The sequence below is a fragment of the Onychomys torridus genome, chromosome 18 (assembly GCF_903995425.1).
Source record: "Onychomys torridus chromosome 18, mOncTor1.1, whole genome shotgun sequence".
In the NCBI taxonomy this organism is placed as follows: Eukaryota; Metazoa; Chordata; class Mammalia; order Rodentia; family Cricetidae; genus Onychomys; species Onychomys torridus.
The window spans coordinates 31,524,391-31,548,436 of NC_050460.1; the positions used below are offsets into that span (position 1 = coordinate 31,524,391).

General features: G+C 47.1%; 1 protein-coding gene across 1 annotated transcript in view; it reads left to right on the forward strand.

Annotated features, from left to right (window-relative positions):
* C18H2orf92 (chromosome 18 C2orf92 homolog) overlaps positions 1-17,737 on the forward strand; it is a 46,089-nt gene extending 28,352 nt beyond the window's left edge. The window contains exons 5-8 of the mRNA XM_036168329.1: positions 5,818-5,922; positions 13,758-13,865; positions 15,538-15,688; positions 17,557-17,737. Of these exons, the coding sequence (XP_036024222.1) occupies positions 5,818-5,922; positions 13,758-13,865; positions 15,538-15,688; positions 17,557-17,689 (497 nt within the window). The 3' untranslated portion in view covers positions 17,690-17,737. The remainder of the gene's footprint in view (positions 1-5,817; positions 5,923-13,757; positions 13,866-15,537; positions 15,689-17,556) is intronic.
* The last annotated feature ends 6,309 nt before the right edge of the window (positions 17,738-24,046 follow it).

Consider the following 24,046-nt stretch of genomic DNA (forward strand, 5'->3'; position numbering starts at 1 on the left):
CTGTGAATGTTAGCCAGTGGGAGCGAAGCTTCTAGTTGACCAATAGCTGGATTTCTCTGTGTCTAATGACATAAGTATATGGTATCTAAAGCAATAGGGTCTTACCACCAGGTTGAGGAGGGTAACCAACAGCATCGCCAATAGTCTGTAATGTCTGGGGGGAGTATATGGGCCAACTCGTCAAAAGATGTAACCCATTCCCATCCTGGGGGTTTTACATGGTAGCATATCATGTGTAGTTGGAGTATTGTTACCCATTGTTACTATATGGTAAGGACTTAGCATATAATGGAGAGAAATGTCTTAAGCAGTTGTTTGGGAGGGGACTTGTCAAATACCTATAGTGCTTGAAGAAGCAGGTAGGCTTTGGGGTTATGTTTTCATCTGATCGTTGCTCTAGATTACTGAAGGGCTGGGACAACCTGAGTGTACTGTACTGTAATCCTTTACAGGCTGTAGAGACTTCCTGACTACTCTGCTGAGGGATTAAAGAGGTGGGGTTGGAGAGATGGCTGGCTTAGCATGAGAAGTAGGTACTGCTCTTTCAGAGGACCTGGGTTTGATTCCCAGCATCCATATCAGGAAGCTCATGACCATCTGTAACTCCAGCTCCATGAGGATCCACATCTTTTGGCCTCTGTGGGCACCTGCACTCATGCATGCATATGCGTGTGTGCACGCGCATGTGTACACACACACACACACACACACACACACACACACACACACACTACAAATCTTAAAGAAGTAGAAATAAAGCTGGGTGGTGGTGGCACATACCTTTAATCCCAGCACTTGGGAGGCAGAGTCAGGTGGATCTCTGTGAGTTCAAGGTAAACTTGGGCTACAGAGTGAGATCCAGGACAGGCACCAAAACTACACAGAGAAACCCTGTCTCAGAAAAAAAGAAAGAAAGAGCAATAAATAGACCGTATAGCTGTATAGGGTGGGCAAAATGGCTCAGCAGTTCCAAGTGCATGCAACATGGGTGTGGTGATCTGTTTTCAGTCCTAGAACCTGTGAAAAAGTAGGAGATCTGACTCCACAGAGCTATCCTCTGACCTCCACACTTGTGCTATCTACAGGTGTGCCTGCACTCACACATACATCATACACATAAACAATATAAAAGACTTTTTTCTTCTCTGGGGAGACAGGAACTTAAGGACGGCTTGCTCAGGCACTGGCTGACCTCAGAGATTGTAAAACAGGGACAGGACCCATCACCCACACTTACTCAGGAACACACGTTACAATAGTTTGGCAAAATTGCAAACGGGCGGTCCTAGCCCTTATAAGCAAGCAGGGACCAGCAGTCCCTGGGAAGTTGGGGGATTGTATTTCAAGAGTTACAGTTCCTCAGATGTTCACCTGAAACATCAAATTACAAAGCACACGGAGAAACAGGCACATGTGGTTCATTCATAGGAAAAGGGAGTTGGACGCAACACTCCCTGAGGAGGCCTGCACACTGAAACGGTTCGAGTTGTTAGCCTGGAGCTGGCTTCAATAGGATGAACGAATGAGGGAAACCAGCCAGAAAGGAGACAACCGGAAAAGTGGTGTATGAACGGCATGAGACTCTCAATAAAGAGGAAATGGAAACCGCTACTTCATGTCTGTAACCCCATCTTGGGGGAGCTGAGACAGGGGTTGGTGGATGGAGGGGGGGCACAGGGTGTGCGTGCGTTGAACTTCCAGCACTAGGGTGTAAAATAAGGCCCTGTCTCAAAAAACCAGAGGTGGGGGCGGGGTGGGAAGGAGAGAGAAAGAGAAAGGAGCCTGAGGGAAGTTGTGACGTTAAAAAATTAAGTATCAGAAGAGAAAGCTCTTTAGAAGGGTTCACCAGCAGCTCTGAATAGACAGAAATTGGGTCAACGAACTTAAAGATAAGATACTGAGATAAGAGCCAGTCTGGAGAGTAGAAAGACAAGCAGTGATAAGAAAATGCAATGTAAGGACATGATGGGATACCATCAAGCATGTCGAGTTACAAAGCAGATCTCAGAAAGAGATAGAGGGCAGCTGGGTACAGCGGTGCGTGTCTTTAATCCTAGAGCTCAGGAGGCAGGGGCAGGTGCATATTGCTGAACTGCCCAGTTCTAATGAAAGACCCGAAGAATGGCATATAAGCAGCTGAGCCAAGCAGGATAAAATGAAGGAGATCCATGTCGAAATGCATTGGGGTCCATTTGCCAATCCAAAGATGCCCTCGGTGTAGAGAAAGCGCCCTGGAGCTGGAGAAATGGCCCAGTGGTTATGAGTGCTTTCTCTTCTTGCAGAGAATTGGGGTTCAGGTCCCAGCACTCTTATGACCACACACAACTGTCTGCAACTCCAGCTCCAAGGGCTCTGGTGCCTTCTTCTGGTCTTTGAGGATTCCTGCATATATGTGACACATTTAAATTCAGACTGGCACAACATACAGTGGTGGGCAACACTTGACTTGTCGATTTCTCTATGAGCAATATATATTTGTTTGCTTTTTTTTTGTTTTTTGTTTTTGAGACAGGGTCTCATTATGCTTGCCTGGAGCTCACTATGTAGACCAGGATGACCTCAGATTCACAGACAGGCTCCTATGTCTGACTTCCAAGTACTGGGATTAAAGACACTGCTACACCCAGCATTCTGAATAATATTTAGGGGACTCATGGGGCCCTGGATGCTTCTGAAAGGATGTGGTGAGGACTTGCGGGTGTCATGGTGAACCCGATGGCTCATCCCTGGTGTTCATCCTGTGCCATCAAGAGATGACACCAGGACAGATACTGCATGTTTTCTCTTGTATGTGGACGTTAGCTTTTAAGCTTTAGAAATGGGTGTTTCAGTTCAAATAACCACAGAGGTTATGGACCTAGTAAGGGGTCAGGGGAGGAGGGGATCTTCCAAGGAAGGGAAAGTGTACTATTATGGAGAGATAAAGGAGAAACTAGAGGAGGATTAAATGGGGAGGGGATGGGAGGGCAGGGTACAGGAGGGAAAAGGAGGAGAACTAAGTCTAAAGCCATTTTAAAAGCCATATGGGAACCCATTACTGTAGAGCTTCTAAAATAAATACATATGATGTTTGCTATTTTGTCTTCTGACGATTAAAGCTTACCTGGAGATCAGAAGGCAGAGCTAGCCACTAGTTAACCATAGAGGCCAGGCAGTGGTGGCACATACCTTTAATCCCAGCACTTTGGAGGAGCAAGCAGGAAGATTAGTAGTTCAAGGCTACCCTGGGCAACACAAGATTGAACCAGTCAAAAAGAGAAATAGAGCAGGGCAGTGGTGGTGCACGCCTTTAATCCCAGCACATGGGAGGATCATGCCTTTAATCCCAGCATGTGGGAGGATCATGCCTTTGATCCCAGCACATGGGATGATCATGCCTTTGATCCCAGCACATTGGAGGCTCACACCTTTAATCCCAGCATGGAGAAGTGGAGACAAGAATATAAGGTGGATAGAGACAGGATCTCGGCCCCATTCAGTCTGAGGATTCATAGAGACAGGCTCCCCCATTCGGTCTAAGGACTTGTAGAGGTAAGAACTCTCTGGTGGCTACTCCTCTGCTCTGATCTTTCAGCTTTCACTCACAATATCTGACTCTGGGTTTTTATTGTTAAGACTAATTAGGATCTATCTATCTATCTATCTATCTATCTATCTATCTATCTAAAATTTAAATGGGATTACCATATAAATGGAGAGACAGTGCCTCAACTAGACATGTCTTCAAGTAAAACCTCCAGTGTCAGGAATGGGTTCCATATTTTTGAGTTGTTGGCTAAAGAGGTCCCATAGATAACCCCTCAAACATTGCAGGCTATTTCCAAGGCTATTGGTTACTCTCCATAACGTGTTGGTAAGGGCCTTTGCTGAAGATATAGCTTACTGATGTCATCAAACATGGAGAAACTGCCCAACTAGAAATTTTACCCCTAAGACTAGTGTTTGTGGTGCTTTTCATCTACCGGAGGAGAAAATAAATCATCAGTTTCACTCAGATACAAGTTCTGTGACCTACAACAGAGACTTGCCTGCAAGATATAGTGGTGTAATAATGGCACAAGTGTTATGGGGTATTCAACCACTCTATGATTGGATTTAAGGCCCATTTCATGAGATGAGACCCATACTTGACACTGCTAAAGTGGCCAAGAATCTGAGACTAGGTAGGTCATGGGCCTAGGGAAAAACCTCCTACTATTTTTCTGGCAATGTGCCTTTAGCAAATGATTCCTAATGACATTGCTGTACCCATGAGCACCACTTAAACCTCATTGGAGAAGCTGCTTCTGCAATAGATGGTAATTGATGGAGACACAATTACCCAATTGTCCAATGCACAGAGTGAGAGACTTCAGAACACTCAGCCCTAAATGGAGTGTCTTTATCAAACTCTTCTCCTCAAAGTTCAGGGATCTATGCAGAAGAGGAAGCAGAGAGATCGTAAGAGCTGGTGGAGGACTCTGAGGAAACAGTATTCTCCAGACACAGCAGATCTGATGCACATGTGAACTCACAGAGACTGTGACAGCACACATGAGACCTGCACAAGTTCATACCAGATGAAACCCCAGCACAGACAAGGGGGTGTAGACATCCTATCCCTAACCAAGAACCTATTCACAATTGATACCTGCTCAGAAAGGGAAAATAAATTTTCTCAAATAGAGTGTTACTGAGTATATATCAGCCATGTTTCAGGGCAGGTCCCATGCCCAGGAGCAATTGATCAACACAAAATGGATCTCATTTTTGTTACATTTTTAAATTTTGTTTTGGTATTTTTTTTATTGATTTATTTTTTTTTTAAAGTTTGTTTTGACTTTCATTTTTTTGGTTGTTTTTCCATTTTCTTTTCTTTTTTGAAAGAGAAGGAACATGAAGTTGAATGGGTAGGGAGGTAGGGAGAATCTGGAAGGGGTTGGGGAGGGGAAAGAGTATGTTCAAAATCTATGAAAAAATTTAAATAAATAATTTAAAACTCCAAACTTTGAAAATCTTTAAGGATTAATAAAAAAGAAAGTACCCCCCCCCCCCACACACAATATCCCTTGGGATTGGTCTCAGAGCATGTTGGGAGTGAATGGGATTTTTGATGGTGGTTTTCTGTGATTTAGTGAATAAAGCCTAGGAAAGGGGTATGATGGCCACATTCCAGGAAAAGACACCCCCAACCGTTAAAAGGGAAGGAGACATTAAGCATTAAAAAACCTCACTAACCCCAAAGCATTAATACTAGTTTTTTAAAAAAGATATATTTTTATTTGGTGTTATGTGTTTGCTTACATGTTTGTCTGTGTACCACATGCATGCAGTACCCAAGGAGGCCAGAAGAGGGCACCATGTCCTCTGGAGCTGGTGTTTCAAGTTGTGAGCCAATACCCGAATGCTGGGAATCTAACTGAGCTCCCCAAGGAGTGTGGCCAGTGAACTTAACCACACTGAGCCATCTCGCCATCCCTATTAGTAGGAGTTTTGTAAACAAGCTCTTCGTGACTGTTTTACATGTTTTGCCTCATTTCTGACTTGCAGCCTTCGCCCTGTTTTTATGTGTCATCCTGCGGGGGATGTCTAATGGGAAGGTATGAATGATATCAGGAACGAGAAGGGAGGCTGCATCCCCACATATGGGGCCTGGGGCAGAGTTTCTAGACATCTCTGCCCAGGAAATCTGGTGCGATCATCTTAGAGCTGAGCATCCTGCATCCGCCGAGTCTGAGTCATTCATTCACTCATCCATGGACACGCTGCGTACGGACAGAGCAAGAATTACCCGTGCATGTCGCTGGTGTTAACATGCTTATGCTTGCTTCTCTTCAGATGAGATCCTGCTGCAGGTCTTTTCCAACGATCCAAAATATTTATCAAAAGAAGACGCCAGAGCAGCTGATGGGCTGGTTATGTGGAGAGACGTGGTGAATGAAGGTAAGCACATGCCAATGGATTAGACGTTTATGTGTTGCCTGTGCTGTGTTGGCTGCACTGTGATCTGAACATTCTGGAAAACAGCTACTGATGGGACAATGCCGCACTGAGAACTGAAGGGAGAGAGTGTCTGAAACCCTTGCTGTAATTTCCATCAGCTATGGAGTCTGTGGTACCCAGCGTCAGGAGTGTTCTGCCCTTCTGGATGCCGTTCAGAGAAAATTAACTAATTTGCAAGTAGAGTTCACTGTTCCCAGTAGCACGAGCCCTGAGTAGCATTAATAACATCCACTCAGTGTGCTTTATAATTTCATGTACATGAATAATTTGAGGGAGAAAATATGGTATCTCCTCCATCCTTGAGTACATAGTGAGTTTGAGGCCAGCCTAGGCTGCATGAGCTCTTGTCTCAAAAAAAGAAGAGAAAGGGCTGGAGAGATGGTGTATGGGTAAAGCACTTGCTCTTCTTCCAGAGGACCTGAGTTCAGTTCCCAGCTCTAGCTCCTGGAGATGTGACACCCTCTTCTGGCCTCCATGGGCACTGTGCACATAGCATACACTTACACACATACATGTGCGCACACACACACACACACACACACACACACGCACACACACACACACACACACACCAATTTATTAAAAAGCCCCAACCAACCAACCAACAATAATAACAAACAAAACCTCTGTCTTAATTAGTATCCTATTGCTGTGAAGAGACACCATGACCATAGCAACTCTTACAAAGAGAGCATTTAATTGAGGCTGACTTATAGTTTCAGAGTCTTAGTCCATCATTATCATGGTGCTGGAGAAGTAGCTGATGACCAAGGATTCAAATATGGGAGCCTATAGGTGCTAATCTTATTCAAACCACCAAACCCCCTAACCAACCAACGATCAAGCCCCTCCTCCAGTGGGGAAAAAGATCTTGCTCAAGGCATACCTTCAAAAAGGATAAAAGGAACATGCCCTTTCCCTAAAGCAGCTTCACGTTGCTGGAAAACAGCAACATGTTGGGAATCAGCCCAGTTAATAAGGAGAGAATCGTGAGTGAGAAATCTGCCAGCAGTGACCTTATGACCTTGGTGGCAGGAGAATGAGCATGTTGATGTGTTGCATATAGTTGTGTATTCCAGTTCACGAGAGCTATTTCCTGTGTCTGCCTGGGTTCCTCTGTTGTCAATGGTCAGATGATGTCCCCATGTTCACATAGGACCTTTCAGCTGCACGTTTTCATACACATTAAGTTCTACGTTAGCGTCTGGACTTTTAAGCTTGTGAAACAAGGTTTCTCAGTGGACAAAGGTATTTTTTGCCAAGTCTGAAACCTTGAGTTTGAGGCCCAGGAACTGTATTGTGGTAAGAAAGATCTGGCATCTACTGGTTGCCCTCTGACTCCCACATACATGCAGTGGCATGTACACACCCCACATCAGCCACCCACCCACAAAATGAAAAACAAAATAAAGATAGTAAATGAAACAAAACACGGACCCAGATGCTCAGGGGAGTGCCGGAAAAATTCCCTCTTTTTCGTGTGTTTCATCGAAAGAAGCCATGTTGCCTGGAATTCTCTCGAATCAGAATATTTTATTGGCACTGTGCTGATTCCTGACAGCTGTAAATGGAAATGGTGGTGGTCCGAATTGAGATAAAGATATAATAATTCGTTTGCTCTTGCTCATGTTTAGAACCGAGTGAGGGTGAAACCGGGCTTTGCAGGTCACTCTCCTGCAGAGAATGCATGGCTGCAGGCTGGATTAGGCAGAGTGTTCAATCCCTGGCTAGACTGGAGATGCCAGGGTGCCAGGAGGGATAAGGAAAGAGCTGCTGTCGGCAGCTAACTCTTCCTCCTCAGCCAGAAACCAGCGAGATCCCTCCTCCCCACAGGGCAGTGGGGGCTTTTGAGGGGCCGCACACCTTCCCGAGGTGCCACTCAAGAAGACCCTCTGTCCTCCAGAGGGCTGTGGGGAAGTGCTCCCGCCAGCCAGCAAGCAGAGCCTTATCCTTTCTCTGTGATTAGGGCAGGGAAGCTCTGCCTTGAAGACAGGTTGGGCAACTACGGCAGGAAGCCCAGGGAGAAGTCAGGAAATCTTCTTTCCTGAAAATCTGAGCGAGTCCCCCTGAATTGGGCTGATGAATATGTGTGTTTTTCCCCTAGGTCAGAGTGTAGGGTGAGCACAGTGGTTCCCACACCCAACAGTGTGTCAGCTCTGGGGAACAGGTTGGACGATGGGAGACACTTATTAAAAGTCCTCAAGACCAAGAGCCTCTAAAAGTGGAGCCCAGGTTTCTACATGTTTCTGTGCATTTTCAGAGAGCAGCCCCCAGGGACCACTTCCTGGCAAGTGGAATCACCTAGTTAGATCTTTAGGGTAATTCATTCACCAACAAACACCTGTTAAAATGAGGGTTTCTAATACCCTTGATTTTGTTTCCTGTAAGTATCATCTTAGTGATACATCAAATATAATTGGGTACCTTTTTGATAACTGGACATCCCTTGAGAAAGGCAAGGAGACAATGGCCCACTAAGGACTGGGCTAGAATGTGTCTTCAATGCCACATCCAAGAAAAGATGATCAAATCTGGCACATAAAGTTTTTCATTAGAAATATTTTAGATGTAATCAGTCCATTTTTCCATGATGTGGCTACCAGTTGTCTCAGCACCATTAGGAAGTCCATCTTGGCCATGGTGGTCTGAGATGTCTCCTTTATCATGGAGTAACTCCCCTTGCCACACACACACTTTGGGGCTCTGCCTGGGTTTCCTGTTCATCTCCTTGTACAACATCAGCACACTGTTTTCATGAGAGGCTGAAACAGTTTGTGTTTGGATGTCCCGCAGGACCAGCCCCTTCGCAGTTTCTGTCCACCTGCTCCCCCACCCCCAGGGATTTTTCTGGCCATTTTAAATGATAGTTTTTCCATTTGAGCTTTGCTGTCAGCCTGTCTAACTTCATTAAAAGCCCGTTTGTTCTTTTCTCAGTCATATTGGAAAAACCCGATGGGCCACCCTAGGCTAGAAAGGGGGATATCTTGACAAAACGTTAAGCTTGTCTTTGGCTTTTTCATCATTTTCTATATCTATATCTACACATGTGTTTGTATGCAAACCTTGCTAAATTATTTTCTGTGTTGCTGTAAGTGGAGATTTCTCTATTATTCCGCACACTACTGAGATAAGGTTTTGGTAGGAAAGTAAACTGGTCTGTGAATGATCATTTAACAGCCTTAGTTCCTGTGCTGGCTGAGTTTTGTCAACTTGACATAAACTTGAGTCACCTGGGAAGAGGGGACTTTGACTGAGGAATTGCCTCCACCAGATTGGCTCATGGGCATGGCTGGTGGAGGGGCGTCTTCTTGATTTTTAACTGATGGATGTGGTCAGCCCTGGGCAGGTGGTTCTGGGGTGTATAAAAAGGCAAGCCAGTAAGCAGCGTGCCTCTGGGATCTCTGCTTCAGTTCCTGCCTCTGGGTTCCTGCCTTGGCTTCCCTTGATGAACTGTGACCTGTGAGCCGCCTAAGCCCTTTGGTTCTCCAAGCTGTTCTTGATCATGAGGTTTATCCCAGCAACAGAGAAGCAAACTTAAGACAGGACCTTCCTTGATTCCAATATATATGTGTATATATACCACAGCATCTGCAGAGAGTTTTACTTCTTTACAAATTGCTGCGTCTCTCATCCACATATGTGTCCTATCTACTTACATTGTTAATTTCTCCAAGACAATCTTTATGAGTAGTGGGAATATAGTTATACTCTGTTTTGTGCCCCTCTTAGGGGGAGATGCTTCTAATGTGTCTCTATGAAGATAATGGTTATGGGACTAAGAAAGCGAGTATCTGTCTGTCTATCTATCTATCTATCTATCTATCTATCTATCTATCTATCTATCATCAATCTACCTATCTCCCTCTCTATCCAAACACACACACATACATACACATATATTTACATACTGAGAATGAATTCCTTAATTTCTATTGGCTGTGGTAGGTTTGTTTTTTGAGATATATGTATTTTTATGTCTATATCAGGTAGCTGCTATGAACCATCTCTCCAATCCTATTGGTCATTATTCTTGTAGTCCACACTTTGAAATGACGGTAAGACAGATCGCCCTCTTCAGTGCAGACTAGACTCTTCGTCCCATGGAGGCATTAGTGGCATAGAAATTATACTACCTTATAAATGAATAAGGGGGTGACTGGTACAATAGTGATCACTACTGTCTGTCAGCTGTTGGAGTTTTCTTCTGCATTTACCCATTTCATCTTCACAGCAGTCCGATGTTATTGTGCATGGGTTTTCCATCTCTGGGATGTGAAGGTTAAGTAACCCGCTGCAGGTCCAGCATCCAGCAGGGGGCAGTGCTGGTCCACAAACCGAGGACAGCGGAGCTACCGGTGATGTCTACAGTTTGCGCTTTATTTTGCAGACGTCATCCAGAGCAACAATCCCCACGTGCTATCTTTAGACAGGCACCCTACTGTCCTCGGGGTGGGAAGCTCTGTCTCCAGGTATCCTACCTTTGGGTCAACAATGTACTCAAAATAATTGTCACTGAACAGCAACGAAGACAGTGTTTCCCCCTCTAAAGCATTCATGATATGAGATCATTTTTAAATACAGGAGTTTGCTTTTTGCTCCTTACTGTTACGGTAAAGGGGACTAGGTTTCTGTTGGGCTCAGCTCCCCTGGAACAAACTTCATATCACATCTCAAACCTTAAGGTAGGCCCTAACCTGACATCTTGGTAGATTTTTTTTCTCCCTAGAACGTTTGCATAGTAGCAAAGAAGACATCAATCTAGTTAGTGGATTAGAGGGACTGGATGGCTCAGTGGTAAGAACACTGGCTGTTCTTCTAGAGGACTTGGATTCCAGCACACACACAGAAGCTTATAACTGTGTTTAAGTCCAATTTCAGGGAATCTGATGCCCTTTTCTGTCCTCTGTAGGTACCAGGTAATATGTGGATACAGACATACATGCAGGCTAGACACTCACAAACATTAAAAAAAAGAAAAAAGAAAAAAAAAACCCAGAAAACTCCACAACTCTTGATATTCTCCAAAGACAATTAAATGAAAACTCCTGGCCATATTGATGATAAATGTGGATAGTAGTGCTTTTTCTGTCGACAGTGTGACCCTTTTGTGGTATAGAGAAATGAAAGTGTGTGTTCAGGTGTGATGTCTACTTTGTGTGTGTGAGCTCATATGTGTGTACATATTTGCATACATGCATACACATTTGTGCATGCATGTGGAGGTCAGAGGTAAACTCTCAGGAGTCTGTTCTTCCCTTCATCATGAAGATCCTGGAGTTTGAACCAAGGTCATCAGGCTTGGATGCAGACACCTTGATCCACTGAACCATCCCACTGTTTTTTTTTTTTTTAGTTCAGTCTTTCGCTAGCCACCTGGAACTCAGCAGGTAGGATGGCTGGCAAGCCCCAGGGATCCACCTTCTCCATCTCCCCAGAACATGGGGATGACAAACATACACCATCTTTTTCACACAGGTCCTTGGGGACCAAACTCAGGTCCTCAGGCTTCTATGCCAAGCACTTCACTGACCTAGCTGTCTCCCTACGCGAGAGTATACTCTTTATACAGCCCTCTGAAAGATTAGACAACGCAGCCCTCATGACGGACCCCACGTTAGCCATGTTCTGTCTCCTGTTGCTGACCCCTTTAATGAGTTACCATTTTCAAAGCCAAATGATGGCTGTGTATATTAACTTTCCTTACTTTTCTAAGCCAACTTGCAAAATCACTGAACATGTCTCTTTTCTAAGATTAATGAAAATATCATGGATCTCTTACCACACACTTACTAACCTTTGTCCCATGGCAATGAGTTTTGTTTCCTTTGTGAACTCCTCCAAAGGTTCAGCAAGCTCACCCTGCACCTCCTCTCCAGGTCTCAGGGTTCCCTCATCCGGGGCTGGAGCCCAGCTTAGCTTGAAGTTGTGAGGGGTGTGGGAGTCACTGTTTGTCTCCCTGCCCATTTGCTTTTGTGTAGCTTTTCTTTCCAACTCACGCAGACCATGCAGGTCTCTTCAGGGCTCCTACCCATGGGTTCCAGCTTGTTCCATGGAGCAGCTCAGATCATCTATTACACTAGCTCAGGACCTTTCCATGTCTGCCAAAGACAACTCTCTTGGCCTCCTGTTTCTCTGGACCAAACGCTCGCCGGGGTTTTTGCCAGCCCTGCTCTTCAAATGAGTCACAGACTGCCAATGGCAGAGCAGAGTGGAAGAATTTCTCATTCCCAACCCTGTCTTCTTTCTTCTAAAACCGTGATGCAGTTTGGAGGCACCGATACATATCTCAGTGTGGTTCATTTTCCTGTTTTGTGTTGTTCTTTGTGGTTTACACATGACTTTCACACATGCTCTTCAATCTATCAGGCAAGTCACAGCATCTATATTTCTTACAAATGGACACAGAGACTCAAGTCCAGGCTCGACACCCTAAGTGTGGTTCCCCACAGGCAGTAGCAATATTTGTGAGACATGCACATTCTCAGTTCTACTTAGACCTATAGAGTCAGAAACTCACAAGGGTGGCCCACCAGTCTGTGATAAGCTTTCCCCGTGAGAACCATTGCCTTAGCTGTGAGTGAGTGAATTTGTTAGGTTATAAATAAAACCAAGACACTGATATACTTTAGAAGCCGTAGAACCCTTCCCTAACCCCACCCCCTTACTTTGGTTCTGGAAGAAGCAACCAAAAGTTTGGGGTGATGCTTTAATGGATAAAGCACTTGCCACACAATGTAAGGACCGGGTTAGAATCCCCAGAACTCACATAAAGCTGTATGTGGTCTCATGCATGTGTAATCCCAGGGCTCCGGTGAGTGTTATCTATTATTATTATTATCTTCAGTGGCTGCCCCTTAAGCAACAGCTTTGGCACCAAGGACCGCAGCCTGAGGGGATTTTGTTCCCTCAGGCACCAACTCTTTCCAAGCTACTAAGGGAACTTATGATTCAACAGTTTAGGTGCTCACTCAGAGAGGCTGAATAGCAAGTAGCTCACCTTCTCCCTTTGCTGGCATCTTCCAAAAACCCCCTGGGTCCTTCTCTCAGCCCCCACTTAAAAACCCTTGCTACGCATGGTTTCCTCCTTACCACTTCCTGTACTTGCTGACTCAGCCTCCTGCTCATAGGTTAGTTTTATTTAATGCAACACACTTTAAAAATGATATTCCCCAACAGTGAGGTCAGGAAAATCTGGAAGTTTCAGGGCCAGCTAGCCTGGTGTACACCATGGCTGACAACCAAGAGGCCCCCGTCTCAAACAATGTGAAAGGTGAAGGCTTGTCCTCTGACCCAAGTGTGCACATGCTACACACACACACACACACACACACACACACACACACACACACACGCTTCTTTATCATAGAAACAGAATTAAGCTCAGGCCAATGACAGTAGGTGAAACTGTTAATGTGAGCTTCCTGTCTCTCTAACGAAATACCTGAGATGATCAGCTTAATAAGATGTTGGCTCATACCTTTAGAAACACTACTCCATGGCTGCCCATGTTGTTTGGGAAACTTGTGTGAGAGAGCAAATCTGCTCATTCCATGTCCAAGAAGTGAGAGAGACAGAGACAGAGAAGGGAGAAGGGGAGAGAGGAGAAGAGAGACGGTAGTTAGGATCCTAGAATCATCTCTGAGGGCACAGCCCCAGTGAGCTAAAAGCCTAAAGGTTCCAGTGCTTTCTCAGAGTGCCACCTGCAGACCCAGACTTCAATACATAGACTTTGGGGGACATTCAGGATCTAGACTTCTCTGTTTTGTCTTTTGTAGCTCATGTTGCTGAGAAGATGAATAAGGAACCGTCTCTATTCAACAGGGATGTAAGCCATCAATTAACTACTGCTGCCAAAGAAACACTCCAAAGATTAGTTATTCGAGGTAAATCCTTCTTAAAGCATGGCCTAAGTAAGCGTGTCGAATATGGAAGGTTCTAGAACATCTCCTTTGATTTCATGGTATTTTAGCTGAATAGAGTCAATGTACCTTTAGTTAACCTGCAGAAGTTTGTGGTAAGCTAGGGCAGCATCACATACCTGTAATCCCAACACTCAGCAGGCTGAGGCAGGAGGATTGTGAGTTTGAGGCTAGCCTGGGCTACATGGTGAGACAGTTTAAAAAACAAAACAAAACAAAACACAAAAAACAGGTAATGCATATGGGTCTAACACGTTATGAATTAAATGAATTTTTAAAATTTGACCACATTTTCAAGAGGATTTTCATGTTTTTTTCTAAATCGTTAGGGTTCGTTAGAACATGGTGTCCTCTTCTGAACCCCTGCCACCGCTGGGCACGGAGGCCATTTAACATACAAGAGGGGTTCAATGTCAAGGGTTAACCTAGTCTCCTATGTTTCTGGCTTCTTCCTTCTTATTGGGTGAACTGAGCTCAGGCTTGTGGAGGGTGGGTAGAGACTGACCCCATGCTGGCACCAAGCCCAGGATACCCACTCCACACGACCACTCTATCAAAATGACACCCTGTTGTTGTGTCCTCACTTTCAGAAGTTAAACACCAGGCCTGACAGCTGGGGTCCAGCCCTCTACACCCACACGGTAGAAAGAGAGAACTGACTCCCATAAGTTGGCCGCATGTATGCATGGCCTGTGTGTGCACATATTACATATGCATGCACATATACATGCACACATGACATAAAATGTTAATATTAAACTTCCTAGTGATGAATTGTTCTAGCAGACCCCTCACAGAGTGTTACCTGATGCTCTTTTTTTTTTCTTAGATTTGATTATGTATACAGAAGAGGGCACCAGATCTCATTATAGATGGTTGTGAACCACCATGTGGTTGCTGGGATTTGAACTCAGGACCTGGCTCATTCCTCATTCTTTCCCTCACCCCTCAGTTCCTCCTCTTCCTTTGGCTAGATTACAGATGAAATCACAGCTGCTCCCAAGTCCCCCAGTGTCAGCTGGAAGCTCCTTCCTTTGAGATCGAACCATGAGTTTCTGTACTTCAAACCCATGCTCAGTGGCATTCCCAAGGCACCCTCATGATTTCTCAAAGTCCCCTGAGGGCTGCCGGAAGCCAGGGTCATCTCTGGTAGCATCGTCTCCTGCAGGATGACAGTCACGAATCTCTCAAACTACAATCCTCACGCTGGAGATTTAACCCAGGGCCTCCTGCATGTGAAACATGGGGGCCACCATTGAACCACACCCTCAGCCCCACCTCCATTATTCTCAAAGCCTTTGAAGTAGGACGTTCCTGCCTCCATGGACATCACTACCCCCATGCCCTGCCTCCCTATGGACCTCACCTCTGGTCTTCTTGCTTCCAACACACTCTGGTTTATTGAGCCTTCTCCAGGGATGTGATGCTGTTTGCTCAGCATCTCAACTTGTCACTGGTGACAAGGCCGGCCGCCTCCTCCCCCGGGGAGCTGGACTTCTGGAGAACATGGCTGATGCGTTAGTGTATTTACTTCAGCTCTGAGCAAGGCCACCGGGCTGTCCTTGTTCGGGGAGCCTGGTTGTGGGTCACCTGGCAGGGGTGGGTGCGAGCTGCCCTCCTTGTGTCTTCCGTTTAGATGCTCACAGTGAGGGTCTGCCTTGCAGACAGCTGCTGAGTTTCCTGCAGAAGAACATCATCACTGCCTCCATTGCTGTGGCTGCAATCCTCCTGGTCACTGTGTTTGTGGTGCTTGTCCTGGTCACATATATAAGGCGGAAACAGCCAAGGTGAGTGGCTCTCGGCCTCCATCTTCCTTTGAAGAACTCGGGAAGGGTGGTGATGTGGTGATGGTGGAGAATGTGATGGTTCAGATTCTATTCCCAGCACAGGGTGGCTCATAGCCATCTGCAGCTCCAGTTCCAAGGGATCCAATTTGTTCTTCTGGCCTCCCAGACCCCTGTATGCATGTGGTACATGCTGGCAAAACACCCACACATGTGAGATAAAATAAAGGTGGTTTTTTTGTTTGTTTGTTTGTTTGTTTTTGTTTTTTTGTTTTGAGACAGGGTTTCTCTGTGTAGTTTTGGTGCCTGTCCTGGAGCTCACTCTGTAGACCAGGCTGGCCTTGAACTCACAGAGATCTGCCTGGCTCTGGCTCCTGAGTGCTGGGATTAAAGGCATGCATCACCGCCCAGCTAGTAAAGGTGTTTTAAAAACAAACAAACAAACAAACAAACAACTCAGAGTTTGAAGCACAGCTGCTTCTCGCAGATCCCAGATGTGGGAGGAAGGCAGGGATGGCTTTCCTGTTGTGCCTCAGCATCTCCCAACATGCTCCATAAAAGTTCCCAGGTGATGGGTTTCAGGCACTACCTGGAGATTCTGAGGCACACTGAGGATCTGGAGTCCCTGACTTGGGCTATGCTTGCCTGTCAAGGCCATGCAGGTCAGCCAGGCCTACACCACACTGAGAGGAAACTGAAGGAGTAGAGGAATCTCTAGTTAGAAGATTGGAAACTAGGGCTCTATTTTCCCCTCCCCCCAAAAAACCAGGGTTTCCTCTGTGTAGCCTTGGCTGTCCTGGAACTCACTTTGTAGGTTCTGGCTGCCCTGGAATTTGTAGACCAGCTTTGTAGACCAGGCTGGTCTTGAACTCAGGGACCCACCTGCTTCTGCCTCCTGAGTGCTGGGACTAAAGGCGTGTATCACCATGCCTGGCTATGGGAACTAGGGGTCTAGGTGCAGAACAGTTAAAGCATGGCCGTAAGAAGGTGTGAAGGGATGAGATGGTAGGGAAGAGAACAAAGCTGAATTCAGTCTGTTCACACCACTGTGTGGCTTAGACTACGGAAGTGTGGTTCTGCTGGCTGCTAAGTAGCCACTTCCTAGAACCCCTCATGGTCCTGTGAGTGATGGGTTGCTGCCTGATATGGCAGACGCCTTAAGGGGCAAGGGTAGAAAGGGTTCAGACACAGACGGAACCTTGGCAGACACCACCAGAAACACGTAACTTGAAAGAGCATGTGTGCACGGTCACTTTCAGAATTAGGAGCCCTCCCCTTCACGCTTGGATCCACACATTCCTAATGGCTGAGGAACAGCAGCTCCCCACAGGCCACCTCCGGCTCCGACACTCATCTTGTCCCTTTCCTTTGGGTCTGAAGTATAGTCGGTAGATTTCCCCCATGAGATGGTGTCACTACCTTTTCTAAATGCCAAGGCCTTCTAGATGGAAAGTCTAACCAGCCTAGCTGACAACCACTTCACATCCTGCTTAACTCTTCTGAGACAGGCATGGGATGGGGCTCCTGAAGCAAAATGGGGGCTCAGATTTAAGGACTACTGAAAATAATCTTGGCCCACTTCAGAACCCTGAGGAGGGCCCATCCTTGGAACCAGCCATTTTCTCTAAACAAAACAAAACAAAAACTTATTAGGATGGTTGGCTCCATCCCAAACAGATGAGCTGGGGGTGTGGATGGAGTTTCTCAGAGGCGACGTGTGGTCCTGGGTCAGAGGGAATGTCATTCAGGACAGACCTTCCCGGAGGAAACAGAATTCAGACCCCTCAGAAACTCCCTCTCCATCCAATGGGCAGGCAGTGGGGCTTCCTGGGTGTTTAGTAAGCGGTGTGGGTTTTTTTTCTTCGTTTTAGGTATCCTCCAGCCAACATGACGTACAATATTTTCATAATGAACGGGAAGGCCTGGTGGCAAAAGTCTCAGGAGAAACACCTCAGAAAATTCACAGGAAAGCAGAAATCCCTGAAGTGTAACTCCTGCGTCTAAGCCGGTGGAGGAGCCAGCAATCCGTCACCAGGCCACTGTCGGACAGAAATCGAGGGTAGGCAGGAAGCTCTTCCAACGCTGGTCTCTAGTGTAGGTGGGTGGGAGCAGTGGCAGGTGGCGCCCACTAGCGGTGCGGTCTCACGCAGGCCTCAGGTGTTGGCTCTTGGCTGCTGCCAGAGCTATGGTTCTCAGCCTGGGGTTCGAGACCCTGGAGCCTAAAGACTTTACAGCGGCGTCACATTTACTTCCGAGTCCCGTCTTCCTGCTGTGCCACTGGGGAAGTCTTCATCTGCTCCCTGTTGCTGGTGCTGCCACAGGATGGCTTGGGGTGGGAGGGGTTACCTGGCTCTGTTGGGGAAGCCTTTGGGAGTTGAGGATGCAGGGGGGCCATTCAGAACTGGATGCTGGAGATGGCGGACATCATGAAGCACAGGTCTCCTTTTCCACTAGGGGCAGGATCCTGGTGGGTTGGTGGGATTCTTAGCCTGGATCGTTTGGCTGGTCCCGGGCAGCAGCACCATACTTGTAGCGCTAGGTTGGCTCAGGCTTGTACCCACAGGCCTGCTGGCAAATGGGCCTGAAGCCTCAGTGGACAGCTACTTTAGCTGTTGAATGGTACACCAAAATTTCCACAATGCCACTTCTTTGTGGACCGGTGGTGGGTACCAGTCACAGGCAAGGTTATTTGAGGATCAGGTGGGTCTGACACCAGGCACTGGGTCTGCTCTGAGATCTCTTCAACTACTGACCAGTAGTTATAGGTACTTGGAGCTCTGAAACCGGAGCCCCCATCTTGGAAATGCATACCGCACACGGACAGTACAGAAATCCACTCTGAGTGAGCAAAGCAGCCTGCTTAAATAACCTAGAAGGGCTGTTGAGACCAATCACAGCAGTTTGTTTCCCAGGTTCTGGATCAATCACAGGTTTGCCAGAGGCCATAGCCATCCCCTGACCAGGGGAAGGGCTCCCTGGTTGGCCAAAGTGGGACTGGCTCACTGAGGCTGTGATTGCAGAAAGTTTGGTACAAACCATTCCAAACAGCTCTGTCTAGGGCTGGGTCCTCAGCAATAGGCAACCACTGTGATGATCTGCACAGTTAGTTGTCTCCAGACACCAGTGGGGCATTTAGGATGGCTTGTACTAGCAGAGTGTAGTTCAGCTGGCTGTTAGGATTAACAGCCTGCTGAGCAGGGATGGCGCACGCCTTTAATCCCAGCACTCAGGAGGTAGAGCCAGGTGGATCTCTGTGAGTTCAAGGCCAGCCCGGGCTATAGAGCGAGCTCCAGGACAGGTACCAAAACCTCACAGAGGAAACAAACAAACAAAAAAAGATTGACAGTCCTTTTGCTCACAGCAGCAATGCAAGGAGTCACAATGCAAGGAAAGTCTTGATCTAGTCATGGAGAGGCAATTGGAGTTAGGGCAGTGAGGTGTATTCTGCAAAAATGTTTCCTGTCACCCACCTCTGTTGACTGGGCCTCTGGATGCTTGTAATAGAGTATGGAGGACCAGGGCGGGTGACAGTGCCGTTTTGGAAGATTGTGGTGCCTTTAAGAGGCGATGCCATAGTGGAAGGTGTGGGTCACTGGGGGCAAGCAATGAGGTTTCATGTATGTATTTTGAATGATTTATTTTGTAATTTTATGTGTGTGGAGGGGGAAGTGCATGTGAGTTTGGGTGCCCTGTGAGACTAGAGGCATTGGATCCTCTGGAGCTGGAGTTGTGGGTCATTGTCAGCTGCCCAGCATGGGTGCTGGGAAACGGAACTTGGATCCCCTACAAGAGCAGGAACCACTGTTAGGGGCTGAGCCATCTCAACTCCTCCAAACTGGGAGGTCGTGTAGCCTGATCTTGCTTCTTCCTCCTGAGTCACTGTGGTCATTAATACCCCGAGAGAACCAGGTAAAGGAGCGACATGGTATTTTACCCATAGTTTTAGAAGGGTCCGTCACCAGTTGTTTGGTCCCATGTGCTTGGTTGGAATAGGGTCAGTGGTTCCTGTGCAGGAGGAGAGCTAGTCACCTCATGGCTAATAAGGAAGCAAAGAGAGGAAGAGAGTGCGGGCACTCAGCTGGCTTTCTCTGTCCTCCCTCTTTCTCCTATTTATCCTCTTGCCCATTGGAGGGCATCACCCACCACAAGGGCGGGTCTTTCCTCCTCAATTAATTCTCTCTGGAAATACCCTCCCAGAAGTGTCTGCTAGCAGTCTCCTAGGGGATTCTAAATCCAGTCAGGCTAACTGTGTTAGTTACTTTTCGTGCTGCCATAAAACACCACGACCAAGGCAATTTACAGAAGCAAGGGTTTGTTTTGGCCTACAGTTCCGGAGGGAGAGTCCTTAATGGTGGGGATAGCATGGTACCAGGGGCAAGTATGGCACAAACACCATGGCCAAGGTAATTTAGGTAAGGACGGTTTGTTTTAGCTTACTGTTCCAGAGGGCTAAGCGTCTGTCATGGAGGAGAAGCGTGGTGACAGGAACAGGAAGCTGAGAGCTCACCTCTTGAGCCACAAGCATGACACAGAGAGAATAAATTGGAAATGGCGCAAGTCTTTACACTCTCAAAGCCAGCCTCCAGTGACAAACTTCCTCTACCAAGGCCACACCTCCTAAGGCTTCCCAGATAGTGCCACCTACTGGGGACCAAGTGTTCAAGAACATGAGCCTGTAGAGGACATTCTCATCCAAACCCACACAGACAATGAAGATTAACCATCATACCGGCCACAAATCTTAATAACCACAGTGCCCCCTTCCTCTGTCCTCTCCGAGTCCCTTGTCTGCTTGGTAGCTCGGTAGCTCAGGGGCCACTGTCCATAAATTAATATGGAGTGGGGCTTCTCAATCTGGGGCACTGGGCAATGTCTGGAGATATTTCTGGTTATCATGGTGCGTGCGTGCGTGCGTGCGTGCGTGCGTGTGTGTGTGTGTGTGTGTGTGTGTGTGTGTGTGTGTGTTCTGGCATCTAATGGGTAGATTACAATACACAGGAGAGCCCATATATCCACCAAGGACTTACTCAGCTCAAAGTGTCGGTAGTTCAGAGGCTAAGACTCTGGTATAGATCTGCACCTGGACAGCCTCACCAAGATGTCTCTTCTTCACTGTCACTCAAGGGTTTCCCGAGTGAGCCAGTGACATCACTGCTCCTGCATCTAGGTGGGGCCTGCGTGTCTCCTAGATTCATTTGTAACCCAGAGCACTTATCCGCCCAGTCCCCAACATTAGAGGCACACAGTTGGGGAGTCTGAACTTCCCTGCTTCACTGGATAGCTTGCCCCTGGGGTCCATCTGCCTGTTCTTTTTTTTAAAAAAAGATTTATTTATTTATTTATTTATTTATTTATTTATTTATTTATTTATTTATTTATATTATGTATACAATGTTCTGTCTGCATGTATGCCTGCAGGCCAGAAGAGGGCACCAGATCTCATTACAGATGGTTGTGAGCCACCATGTGGTTGCTGGGAATTGAACTCAGGACCTCTGGAAGAGCAGTCAGTGCTCTTAACCGCTGAGTCATCTCTCCAGCCCTACCTGTTCTTATATATAGTCATGTATATATATGACTTAATGATGAGAATACAGTCTGAGAAATGTGTCAGGTAACACCACTGCTGTTTGAATAGCATAGAATGCACTGACCCAAACTAAGTTGGATATGACTTTTCTAGGTGGGAAGAGATTTATATGTTTTACGTGGTGCTGGGGAATTGAAGCCAAACTTATGCATTCTAGGCAAGTGATCTACCACTGAGGTACACTCCCAGCCTCTAAATGATACAACTTTATGGGACTGCTGTCATATACAACAATCCATTATTAACTGAAATGTCATCAGCAGTTAATGGACTCTGTCTTAGTTAGGGTGACTATTGCTGTGATAAAACATCATGACCAAAAGCAACTTGGCGAGGAAAGGGTTTATTTTGCTCACAGTTCCATATAACATCCAAAGCAGTGAGGGCTGGAACTCACACAGGGCAGGAACCTGGGGTTAGGAACTGCTGCAGAGGACATGGAGAGGTGCTACTTACTGGCTTGCTTCCCCTGGCTTGATCAGCCTGCTTTCTTATAGAACCCAGGACCACTAGCCCAGGGAATGCACCACCCACAGTGGGCTGGGGCCCCACCACCAGTCACTAACTAAGAAAATGCCTTACAGCTGGATCTTATGGGGCATTTTCTCAGTTGAGGTTCCTCCTTTCAGATGACTCTAGCTTGTGTCAAGTGGACACAAACTAGCCACCACGGACTCTCTTATGACTTATTGGATAGGAATTACCAGTTTTGGGTGCCCCTGGTCTGGTTTAATGTCTCTACTAAGACTCACTCACAAGCCAGGAGCTGATTTCTGATGGAGAAGTGTCAGCAGAAGACAAGCTGGCCTCCTCTACCTCTAGGATATGCTGTAGTTGTTTCCCTGAGGCCTTCTGGAGGGTCCCTGTACCTCTTTCCTCCATTAGTCCTTCCAGGATGCCTAGGTCTGCTGACTGAGATGACTCAAGTGCCAGTAGCCTGCCTCCCACTCTGCCTCCCAGCCTGCCTCCCAGCCTGCCTCCCAGCCTGCATCTGAGCCTGCCTCCCAATCTGCCACCCAGCCTGCATCCCACTTTGCCTCCCAATCTGCATCCCAGCCTACCTTCCACTCTGCATCCCAGCCTGTATCCCAGGCTGTATCCCAGCCTGCCTCCAAGTCTACATCCAAGCCTGCCTCCAAGCCTGCCTCCCAGCTTGCATCCCAGCTTGCATCCCAGCCTGCATCCCAGCCTGCATCCCAGCCTGCCTCCCTGCCTGCCTCCCAGCTTGCATCCTAGCTTGCATCCCAGGCTGTATCCCAGGCTGTATCCCAGCTTGCATCCCGGCCTGTATCCCGACTTGTATCCCAGGCTGTATCCCAGCTTGCATCCCGGCCTGTATCCCGGCCTGCATCCAGCCTGTATCCCAGGCTACATCCCAGCTTGAATCTGCTGCAGAGGTTCCCCTTGGTAGTCTAGTTGGTATCCAGGCAAGGAAGTTGGAGAACTGAACCCAAATGTGGTCTAAATGGCCTTCCAAATGAGATGCCTGCCAAGCACTGGACCCTTTTCTAGTGGAGGTGCCCCTTAACGGGCAGCCAAAGCAATTGCGTCAATGTGGCAGGTCCCAGATTTTTTGTCTGTTCGTCTTCTGTCCTCTGGAAGACTCTTGGCCTCCCAAGGGTCCCATGGAACCTTCCTGCAGCTTAGCTAGCCAGATATGGTGAACCAGCTTGGTTATTCTGTAAAACAGCAAGTGCTCAGGTTTCTCTGCTCAGGAAGGGTCTGTTAGTGTTTGGAGAGTCTCTTCAGTTCCCAGCTGGGATTGGGTGAAGTCCCGCTGGGGTGTATCTGTTGACTCTCTGCAAACTCTTTCTTGCTCTGTTCTACACCACTCTGCAGGGCTGGCTTGGCCAGTGTTCCATTGCTGTGAAGAGACACTATGACCACAATGACCACAGCAACTCTTTTTTTTTTTTTTTTTTTGAGACAGGGTTTCTCCGTGTAGTTTTGGTGTCTGTTCTACATCTCGCTCTCTAGACCAGGTTGGCCTTGAACTCTCAGAGATCTGCCTGGCTCTGCCTCCTGAGTGCTGGGATTAAAGGTGTGTGCCACTGCCATCTGGCAGCAACTCTTATAAAAGAAAGCATTTAATTGGGAGCTTGCTTACAGTTTCAGAGGTTTAATGCACTTTTTTGGTTTTTTGAGACAGGGTTTGTAGACCAGGCTGGCCTCAAACTCACAGAGATCCACCTGCCTCTGCTTCCCGAGTGCTGGGATTACAGGCGTGCGCCACCACCACCCAGCTTAATGCACTATTCTCACGGCTGGAAGTATAGTGGTAGGCAGACAGGCAGACAGGCAGACATGGTGCTGGAGAAGTACCTAAGAGTTCTATGTCTGAATCCACAGGCAAAAGGAAGAGACTCTGGGCTTGGAATGGGCTTTTTGAAGCCTCAAAGCCCACCCTCAGTGACGTACTTCCTTCAACAAGACCACACTCCTAATCCTTTTGGGTAGTGTTATTCCTTGGTAACCAATACTCAAATCTTTGAGCCCGTGGGGACCGTTCTCATTCCAACCACCACAAGAGCCCCGACTTCCTAATGTCCATAGTACCTAGGGGAGGCACCAGTGGGGAAATGGGTGTAAGTGGGCAATGGAGTAACTCCCCATGCTGGAAGTTCTAGTCAGACACATCAGCCCCACTAGGATGCAGTGGGACAGTTGAGGACAGGGACAAGATTTGAGTCAGAGGAACGAGATGTAGCCAGAGTACAAGATCGTAATCAAGATGGGACAACCCCTCCTTAAAATCCATGGGAGAGAGATCA